General features: G+C 31.7%; 1 protein-coding gene across 1 annotated transcript; it reads right to left on the reverse strand.

The window, feature by feature from the left end:
• Positions 1–1394: 1394 nt before the first annotated feature.
• LOC111717408 (uncharacterized) lies at positions 1395–10565 on the reverse strand (the record flags this gene model as incomplete). The annotated part of the gene is made up of 7 exons (XM_023492909.1): positions 1395–1950; positions 2008–2192; positions 3182–3301; positions 4542–4657; positions 9276–9307; positions 9490–9562; positions 10488–10565. Coding segments are annotated over 7 exons (1074 nt in total), but the record flags the coding sequence as incomplete, so codon positions are not given.
• Between the last annotated feature and the right edge of the window lie 1161 nt (positions 10566–11726).

The following is an 11726-nucleotide window of genomic DNA, read 5'->3' on the forward strand; positions in this document are numbered from 1 at the left end:
AAATTGTTTTAACCTAATCTAACCCTAAACTAATATACAAAAATAAACAGCTGCGTAGGTCCGATATTGCAGTAGGTCGGAAAGTAAGTAGGTTGGAAGTTCAGTAGGGAGGATGTTGCGTATAGACGATGTAACATTACCTTGAATGTATGTTTTACCAGGGTTATCCACCAAACCATAGAACTATTTACAATAAGGGAAATCAAAATAAAGAATTTTTATCTCGGATAATTCCGAAAGCTTCTAGCAGTCTTACATTTAAGACTCTTATCGTCTAACATTTTCAAAATATATATAACAAAAACAAGTTCTATAATTAAATTTAATGTTTTGTTAAAAGTTGTGTCTTATATTTGTTTTTAATAAATATGTTCAAAATATTTTTCGTGATTTCAAAAACACATTTACAGCCAGTAGAAGTCACCGAAAAAAACTATGAATTGTGGATTTTTTAGTAAAATATTTATGACTGCGACTTTAAAAAAAACAATTAATTGTGGTCCGTCATATAAAACATTATATTGAGGACTGTCTTAAAAAAACTCTCCACTTTGAATTTGTCATTAGTAACAATCAATTTTGAAAAAAAAACATTTGAGCTGAAAACTTTGGAATTGTAGATATTTAGATCAATGCTTGATCTCCTCTTTTTGTTAATCTTAAGATTGTTTTAATCTTTAATTTGTATCCCGGAAAATTTCTGAAATTCAACCAATCAGAGTGGTGTAGTCAGAATTCCGAACAACCAATCAGGAGCCGCGAAATTTGAAATTTTGTGCGCTAAGCAGGAATCAAAAGTGTCCGCAGTGGATATTTATATCAAGCGATCCAATTCTAAAGTATTCAGTTCTGGTTGTAGATTTGGTTCCCATGATATTCCTAAGGTGAGTAGTTGACCCGAAATGAGGATGTGATTGATCCATTTCCTTCCAACAGGTGTAAAAACTAGATTAAAACTTTCAAATTCAAATTATTATTATTTTGACAGTGTTCCAAAAAAACAAAGGATAACGTTCCATTTCCAGAATTTCCTCCCCCCCCCAGATTTGTTTCTGTATCAGCTGGAATAAAATAAGTAATTTGTCTCTTTTTTGATGTAAAAATGTCAAAATTTAAAAATATTCCTGTTTTGAAGGGATTCGAACTGTGTGGATACTCCATGCTGTTGAGAGATTTCAACGTATTTAGCAACAGGAGGCTCACGAAACCTATACACAGTTCATCAATAATAAATCCGGGAATATCAAGATTCTGAAATGAAAAATTGCAAATGCAAATTGCAAATTGCAAATTGCAAATGAAAAATGCAAATTGGCGCTAATCTACAACTCCTATTTACCTTAATACTGTTCCAACAATATCAAAAGTCACTAGGCGCACATTTTTTAGCATTATTTTCTGTAACAAAATTAAAACATCTATAATATGTATTTTTACAATTCTATAACTTTTTTTATTGCAAATTTCTTCACTGTTTCCGTCAACCTATCTCTACCTCCAGTGAGTATTCCAGATCTAGATTACAATAAACCTTAGGTTTCTCTTCAGCAAGGTTTTCGACGCCAGTCACATAATTTTCTATCACAGCAGGAGCAGAGAAGTCCTTGTTTATGAATATATTTTCACTGGAGTCTTCATCTTTATCACTATAAGAATGTTCACGTGGGACTGGTTGGCAAAAAGCTTCATTTTGAAGTTTTGGAGCGCCGCCACTTTGAATTTCTGGACAACCGCCATTTCGTTCTTGCGGAGATTTACCATCTTGGAATGATTGGAACGTCTGCTTTGCACTGATTGTACTGTTAGGTTCAAGTTTACGCTTTGGCGGATTTTTGAGCAAAGATTGGCCAGGTTTTAACAAGGAATTTTTACTCTTTAACAACGATACATCGTTTGTGGGCTTTAACCGAACTTTCTTGATCAATGGACGCGTCGCTGGCACTTGATAAACTAAAAAAAAGTTCCTTACAATCAAAGTTTTTTATTTAAAAATTAATAAAATCTTACCGTATGCAACACTTTTTTTGTGATAAAGTTTAACTTGCTGTTCCCCTTGATTCCCGGATTCCAAAGGCAGCTTGAGCTCCAAAGATGATTCCAAGGGTAGATTAAGGTCAAAGGATAAAACGGAAGTTGCCCCGGCTGTCACTAAAACCAGTTCTCTCGCCTCATCAACAGTCAGCTTTACACCTCTACAAAATAAAAACTATAAATTATATCTAGTGTCTAGTATGCTTACAGTGGGACCCATAAAGTTCTGGAATAGGAAGAAGAAATGTTAGCCATCTTTTTATATAAAACAAATAGTTTTACCAGTACAGTGAAATTCAATGAAATAAGTCTAACTGTCTAGTATACAGGGTTACCCACAAAGGATGAGACTGTAAGGACGACCGAAAACTCTTGAAATGTGACGATCCCAAGGTTAAGGTCTTGCCTTAGATATTGTTATCTAATGGCCTATTTAATGATTTGGAATAGAAACTAACAAGTTTACAGTTGAAGGGAATCGTTAATATAAGCAAACAGACTGTACAAATTCCGTACAATCGTCTCTGAAGTCTCATCCTTTGTGGTTAGCCCTGTATCTATTATGTCTCCTGTCTAGTTTATCCTGACGAGAACTTTTATGAAAATTTGGAGGGGGGGAAGGTAATAAAAATAGGTCATAAAAAGCAAGTTTTTTTACCCTCTATGATATGTGTACGGTGTAGTCAACAATTAATTTATTTTTTTTCTATTTGAGCAAAAAATCCGAAAAACAAATATTTGGCCAAAAGATAAGACTTTTACAGGATATTATACACTGTGTCACAAAAAACATGGGAATTCAGTAACGAATTGAATATCGTCTTTGTTATGAATTAGCATTGTAATACTTAATTTCAAAAGCCATAATATTATTATGTCTGATAGAGTTTATTTTATGAAAAGGGTAAAAGATTGTAAAGATGTGTCTATAATGTCTCCGCAAGATGAACAGTGAAGACGGACAAGTTTATACTGTTTGTATACTGCAATTTTCTTGTTTTACGAAGTACAACCGTATGCAGTCAAAACATAAACAAATCAAAGAATTATTTGGAAAGACGATATCGAATTCGTCACTGAATGAATTCCAATGTTTATTGGGACACCCTGTATTTATATTATGTAATATATCCCAGTTCTTTATACTAACCCTGCAACCCAGGGTATATTATCTGTAAGCTCTCTAAGGGACTGTATACAGGGTTCTGATGGGAATAGTGTAATAAACTTCTTGGTGAGATCCTCGCTACAAACATCATACTCAGACAACCTATACATAAAAAAGAATTTATTTTTAAAAAAAAATTTTTTTTTTAATTAATAACTAGATTTAATAAAACAAAACAAAATTTTTTAGTTAAAATTAAATATTAATGACACGGAAACTGTAATTATTTATCAAAATTTACGATTTTTCATTGTCTTGAAAATTAAAATTTTTTATCTATTTCTTTTCCACAATAAAAGAACTGCTTTACGCAGATATTCTCAATATACCCGGCCCTGGCTGGAGTCTAGAAATTAATTTCCCTAATTTTGTTGATATATTTTGATAGTGAAATAAAGGGCCTGAGGCTGTCCCATAATTTTCGCCTTTTTAAGTTTCCAGATCCGGATCCAAGGAGTTAAAAAGTAGGAATTCAACTGACCTAGATCCAATTAGTCAAATTAAATCAAAATCGAGAATAAGGGGTCTTATCTATATAATAAAACAAGACATGCGTTGTATATATATATTGCGTAAAGCCGGCCAGACGGCTGGACTGATTGAACTTAATTTGTTGTGGACAATCATGGGTGTCATAGGCTAAAAAAATTCAAATTTTTTTATTAAAACTTTTTTTTTCATTTTTTTTTCACGGGCAACGCAGGGCCCTTCAGCTAGTATTATGTAAAGACCTTAAAGAGTTGTTTAATTAACAAATCAAATCATATCATATTGTACTGGGATTGTTTTGGGTTACAGTTTCAACTCCTTCCCAATCTCTGGATTTTTACAATCGTTAATTATGTAAAAATATATATAAAAAATAAAGAACGTTAACCCTTGAACTTAAACTTTTTAAAGAAATAAATATTTAAATTGGAAAGAATAAGTGGGTTGATTTTTTAAATTCCCCTTTTCTCGTCTAGAATAATTCTATGCTTGGATGCACACACAATAATAGAAAAGACAACAAATTAAAACCCCATGTACATGGTATCCGTCCGCTGGTCTGCTAGAAATCTCATGACTAGCAGATGTATAAAACACCTTGTACCTATCTGTCTGCTTATCTGCCAAAACTTGCATGTCTAGCAGATAAATTGAACCTCTTGTTCTTGTTTTCTGTCTGCTGGTCTACTAATCTGCTATGTCTAGCAGATAAATTGAAACCCTTGTTCTTCTTTTCTGTCTGCTGGTCAACTATGTCTAGCAGATAAATAAAAGCCTCCAGTACCTTCTATCTATCTGCTAATTTTCCAAACATCTCTTTTCTAGCAGATATGTAAAATAAAACCACATTCACCTGGTATCTGTCTGCTGGTCTGCTAGTCTGCTAGAAATTCTAAGGCAAGCAGATCTGCTAAGCAGAAGGCAGATGACTGCTCTAGGAATACCCCTCCCAACAAACCTCCAGACCTTCTAAAAAGCAAAACTCAAAAAATAAAAAAAGGAAAAAATTAATAACAAATAAACAATAAATATTTGATAATATTTGTTAAACAGAAATAATTTTCTTTACAGAAAAAAAATGAGATTTTGGTTCACTTGAACTAATTTTAATTTGTTTTGAATAAAACTAGAACTTTTATGTTTTCACAACTCTGAGCTAGATTTAATTCATGAACGGATAATTGTAAGGATTTTTTAAAGAGAGGTTTTTCGCCTTGATATATCTATTAAACTGTATTAAGCTTTTATTTAATATTTATCAAAAAGCATAATGAATTTTTTTAAATGATATCCTTCTTTGTGTTAACGAAATTTGCACATGGAAATATGCCACAACCAGATATGTACCCCCTCCCTTCCAGGCTAGGGGGGGGGGGCATTNCAAATTAACATTGGCAAATTAACATTGGCAAATTAACATTGGCAAATTAACATTGGCAAATTAACATTGGCAAATTAACATTGGCAAATTAACATTGGCAAATTAACATTGGCAAATTAACATTGGCAAATTAACATTGGCAAATTAACATTGACAAATTCACATTGGCAAATCAACATTGGCAAATCAACATTGGCAAATCAACATTGGCAAATTAAAATTGGCAAATTAACATTGGCAAATCAACATTGGCAAATTAAAATTGACAAATTAACATTGGCAAATCAACATTGGCAAATCAACATTGGCAAATAAACATTGGCAAATTAATATTGGCAAATTAACATTGGCAAATCAACATTGGCAAATCAACATTGGCAAATCAACATTGGCAAATTAACATTGGCAAAAAACACATTGGCAAATCAACATTGACAAATTAACATTGGCAAATCAACATTGGCAAATTAACATTGACAAATTAACATTGGCAAATTAACATTGGCAAATTAACATTGGCAAATTAACATATATTGGCAAATCAACATTGGCAAATCAACATTGGCAAATTAACATTGACAAATTAACATTGGAAAATTAACACTGCAAATTAACATTGGCAAATTAACATTGGCAAATTAACATTGACAAATTAACATTGGCAAATCAACATTGGAAAATCAACATTGGCAAATCAACATTGGCAAATTAAAATTGGCAAATTAACATTGGCAAATTAACATTGGCAAATCAACATTGGCAAATCAACATTGGCAAATTAACATTGGCAAATTAACATTGGCAAAAAACACATTGGCAAATCAACATTGGCAAATTAACATTGGCAAATCAACATTGGCAAATTAACATTGACAAATTAACATTGGCAAATTAACATTGGCAAATTAACATTGGCAAATTAACATTGGCATCATTGGCAAATCAACATTGGCAAATTAACATTGACAAATTAACATTGGCAAATTAACATTGGCAAATTAACATTGGCAAATCAACATAAAGTACATAAAGTGAATACCTGAATGTATTTTATTTTCCCAATCCTAACCAAATAACATTCCTGCCAAACCATTCTTAATCTGAAATATTTTAACAAAAATAGAAAAATAAAATCTTAGAAAATAAATTTAATTTTTTCTTGGTTTAAGGAGTCCAAGGTCTTCTGCATTTTTTCTTCCCTGAACACAAACAAGATGTAAACAAACAAGATGTAAACAAACAAGATGTAAACAAACAAGATGTAAACAAACAAGATGTAAACAAAAAAATGTAAACAAACAGTTTGTAAACAAACAAGATGTAAACAAACAAGATGTAAACAAACAAGATGTAAACAAACAAGACGTAAACAAACAAGATGTAAACAAACAAGATGTTAACAAACAAGATGTAGACAAACAAGATGTAAAGAAACAAGATGTAAACAAACAAGATGTAAACAAACAAGATGTAAACAAACAAGATGTTAACAAACAAGATGTAAACAAACAAGCTGTAAACAAACAAGATGTAAACAAGTTGTAAAGAGACAGTTTGTAATAAAAAAAGAGGTAATTAAAAAATAGCAAGGCAACAATATTATTAAATGGGATGATGCAAGTTTTCTTATGGTGGATGGGATGATTCAAGTTTTCTTATGGTGGATGGGATGATGCAAGTTATTGTATGGTGGATGGGATGATGCAAGTTTTCTTATGGTGGATGGAATGATGCAAGTTAATGTATGGTGGATGAGATGATGCAAGTTTTCTTATGGTGGATGGGATGATGCAAGTTATTGTATGGTGGATGGGATGATGCAAGCTTTCTTACGGTGGATGGGATGATGCAAGTTTTCATATGGGGGATGGGATGATGCAAGTTTTCTTATGGTGGATGGGATGATGCAAGCATAATTAAACACAGAATTGTTGATTATGCCAGTTTAATTAAACCCATCGATGGTGCAAATATGACTAAATAAATAAATGTTGCTAAGATGATAAACTGATATAATAATAAAAATTGTTAACATGGGATGATGCAAGTTAAAAGTTTGTTTCCATCATTTCCTGTGGATTATATGGCTTTCTTGGTTTAGGTTTCCTGGATTTCTTGACAGCAGCTGATAAAACCTCATCACTTTCACTTGTATCTAGCATTTAAAAAAAAAAATTCAAACTACAGGGTTGAATCTATATATATACTTTGTTTGTCTATTTGTTTGTTTGTTTTTAACCAATAAACGTCAAAACGGCTGAAACGATCGGGCCCAAATTTTCTGTGGGACCTCACATGATCCCAGAAGAAAAGGTTTATTGACGGAAAGAATCGAAAAAATTTGTCTTGCAAATTTTCGTTTTTTAAATCCACGAAAAAAAACGATAAAAAACCAACATTTAAAAGTTAAGCTCAATATAACAAGGGATGAGGAATTTATTACAAATGCAATGAAAAGTTTAATTTTGGTTCGAAGCTGTTCTATCCTAAATATGTTTTGTACCAAAAAGGACACATAATTCACTGCCATCCGACACTAATTCTCCGCTGATATATAAACTATTTCATGGGTTGGAGTTCAGTACTCAATTATGAACAATTTGATAAAAATTTGAATTAATATTTCAAAAACTTTTTTGTTTTCCATACACGGTTGCCCTGCACAAAGGATGAAACTTTCGAATCACAAATCTAAATTATTTTTGGTGTTTTGTCTTAAATAAAATCTATAAAATTACGAAGAGATAATGTAGTAAAGATATGAAGTTTTTATACAGCTACAGGGCAACAAAAAAGAGAAAAAGACTGAATAAAAAGTCCCTTCAAAAGTCTTATCCTTTGCGTGTCACCGCAGTTATGTCATAGTTTTGCTTAAACTAAAGGACTCCACCAGCAAAACTCTCTAATTCTTCTATTAATATATTTACCTATTTGATTAATGGAAAGGAGGATGTGAAGTGTTTTAATTCGTCTTGTCACCACCAGGGGGTCTAGTCCTTCTAAACAAAATACCTTTTTTGAAAGAAAAAAATCAACATTCTTGTTTTATTCGTTAAAAAAATTCTGTAGATTAAGGAAAAAGTATGTATATTTTTTTAGAATGATTTAGTATAATTTTTTAAATGATTTTTCGGGAAAATAGACACCCCTGAAGTATCAGAAAAAAAACCAAAGCCTGCGTCCCAATTTTCATCCATTTTATAAAGCTTCAATGGTAACTGAAATTTCATAAGTAATTCTACTAATACTTCTCACTTGCACCAAAACTTCGATTTTAAGTGATTAAAAGTTTAAAGCTTGGATGATTTATAAATCTTCGGATTAGGTAAGGATCATGTCTCTAAACACTTTAATAGGTATTTTGGTAAAAACAGGTGTATACAAAAAATAGCTTTTGACCTATTTTCGAAATAGATTTAATCTTCTTACCTATTAAAGGGTTCCAATAGTCATCTATTTTCCTAAATTAAAAAAAGAGTTAATGAATGAATTCAGGAATATGTTCATAAATGTATAAATGAATGATTAAATTCATTAATAAATGTATGAAAAAAAATCAACAATGAATAAAAGGCAGATAAATGAAAGATCATATGGTTAAAGTATGAATGTATGAAAAAATGAATACCATAAAAGAATAAACATAAGAAAGAGTGCATTAATGAACGAATGAATGAATGAATGACAAATGAATGGATAAAAGATTGAATAGGTGAATTAAAGGACAAAAGTATGAAAGGATGATAAATGAATGAATGAATGAATGAATGAATGAATGAATGAATGAATGAAAGGAAGGATGGATGGATAAATGAATGAATGAATGAATAAATCAATGAATGAATGAATGAATTTACCTTGTACCATGTTTAATAACTGAATAAACTGTTTTCTTTATTTCTTTCCGCAACAATTCAACTAACGAAATCACCTTGAAAATAAAAGCAACATTATTATTATCATTTCTCTTTACAGGAATTTTTTAATATTTTACTTATTTCTTTTAAAGGGACTGTAAGCGTAATTTCATTTGACCTTCCATGCAAAGATGGCAATTCCAGATTTACTATGGTTCCCTTAAACCCTTAATCTGATCAGACAAAGCTTTGTAAATCAGGCATTGTTTACAGTCCCTTTAAGTCTCCAATAGTTAGCTTCACAAAATATTTCATAATTTTCCTGTTAAAATGTTAATGTTACAAATACCTTGGGTGTGTTTGAACCTGAGCCAGCGATAACTGAAACATAAAAGAAAAGAGTCATTTTTTACTTTTAAACCTATTTTCATTAATTGATTCTTTTCGTAGTCATTCTTATCATCGGAAAAGAGTTATTTTTATATAACTTTATAACAATAATTAAATTTGTACATTTATTTTGAAGAGACAGCAGCAGCATATATTGCGGCTCGGTAACTAACCTATGGCCCCCTCTCCTAAAAGCAGATTAAGCGCTGGCTCCAACAGCTTGGTTATCTTTGAATGTCCACCAACCTAACACAAAGGTTATATTCTATAGCAACATGCCATTATATTAAATCATTTTAATTCTCCTTGTAATACTTTGATCAGATATATTTCGGACTTTTTTTCCTAACTCCTTAATTAAAAATATTTTAACTAGGCCGTCATCTTTATTTTAAATGACCCTACATTTTGAGAGGGTCATGCCCGATTTACTACGGTACTCTTGAAACTATCAATAATTTCACAACCTTTGCTAATGGTAATGGTAGATATGTAAAATGGGTTCACATCCTTTGCTAATGGTGGATGTAAAAGACTACTTGAGTCAACGAGTATGGGTTTAAACCCTTTGCTAATGGTAGATATCAAAGTCAACTACAGTCAACAAGAATGGGTTCACACACACCTTTGCTAATGGTGGATGTCAAAGTCTACTTCAGTCAACGAGTATGGGTTCAAACCTTTTGCTAATGGTAGATATCAAGTCTACTACAATCAACAAGAATGGGTTCACACCCTTTGCTAATAGTGGATGCCAAAGTCTACTATAGTCAAAGAGAATATATTGTACTTTTTCTGAATCAATGGAATTTATAAGTTTAATGAATGCATTCCTGCAAATGTTTTGATTATTTAAGTGCTGACTAAGTATCTACTTGTAAATGTACAATGAATGTTTGTTCGGTTGAGATTTCAATATAAATAGTTTGTTTCAACAAATACAAATCAGAACAAAATTATTAAACATTGTATTTTCGTATTTCTGACTCTATAAAGATTAATTTCTGTGAGTTTCTCCATTGCTTCTTATAAACAAGAAAGAAAAGTCACAAATGAAAATAAACAGTTTGTAACAAAAACATTGATATCTGATTCATCCTTGATCAGACACAGCTTTCCAGGGTACCGTTGTGAATAAGGCATTAACAAGTCCCTTTAATAAAGTGTTTACCAGTAACCAGCCATGTTCTGCAGGAAGAGATAGGATTGGTATATTTCCTGTATTTAAATTCTCCTCCTCAGTCCGAACCTAACAATAAAGTACATGTATTTTCAACAATAGGGTTCTAAGCGTGGCTAAACTAGTTCATTGGCTCAGTTGTCCTAAAAGATAAACATTTATTTAGTACTGTACAATATTAACATCCATGGGTATCTTTTTATGGAACGCAATTTTTTTACAGGTTGCATCATTTAGCCAAGCAAGGATGAGTTAAGGAGAAAGTTGCACCAAAACGGTTTTTATTAAGGAATTTTTGGTCAATACCTTACATTTTTGCCTCTAAACTTGCCAATAAAACATTTTTAGGCCATTTCTAAATTGTCTAATGCTAGAGAAGGCGAATGAAAAAAATCAAATAGTTTTTTCCCCTCTGGAGTACATAAATGTAAAATGTTTTATCACGAAATTTTTGAAGGAAAACGATCTAGAGAAAATGAAGTATTAAGAGGAGAAATGCTTGAATTAACATATCTAAGATTCAGATATAATTTTGGAAAATGTAATGATTATAAAAGGTTTGCTAAAAGTATTGATTTGGGTTTACATCATGTGCCCTCAACTTAATTATCTTTCCAGAAACTTCAATGTGAAATAATCTGCATTCTGCAACGCTTGATCTCATTATCAACTGTGGCAATTTTAAAATTCAAGATTTAAGTTTTTGATTCCTTAATGTTAGTAATCCCTAGGTTCCCTCCAGGGAAAGATAAAGAAATTAATCACTTCGGGCAACAAGAGAAACGGAAAAATGCTTTGTTCCTGGATTCAAGAACTTTATTTATATAGTGTCTTTATAATCCTAAGTAAGAAGCTAAAGAGAAGACTTATTATTCACCCATAGTCAATAGTTTCAATTTAACAGTTTCTTTTCCACCGAATGTATGAACAATGTCCGTTCTAATGACATACTTTGGAGAACGATAGTCTAATATGATAGACTAGATGAAATTTCCGGCGTTGCCCGTGGGGGAAAAAAATTGAATTTTCCCTCAAAAAATATACGCCCATTCGGTCCAGCCGTTTGACCAGCTATAGCTAACATATAAACTAACAAATATATTTACATGATAGAAGAGAATTATTGTATAGATAGATAATTCGGATATACACAACCGGAGACGTCATCTGGTCGACTATTGTAGCGGTGATAGGGAATAGGCTCAGGACAATTTTCTTTTTATAAATATG

The sequence above is a fragment of the Eurytemora carolleeae genome, unplaced genomic scaffold (assembly GCF_000591075.1).
Source record: "Eurytemora carolleeae unplaced genomic scaffold, Eaff_2.0 scaffold2572, whole genome shotgun sequence".
In the NCBI taxonomy this organism is placed as follows: Eukaryota; Metazoa; Arthropoda; class Copepoda; order Calanoida; family Temoridae; genus Eurytemora; species Eurytemora carolleeae.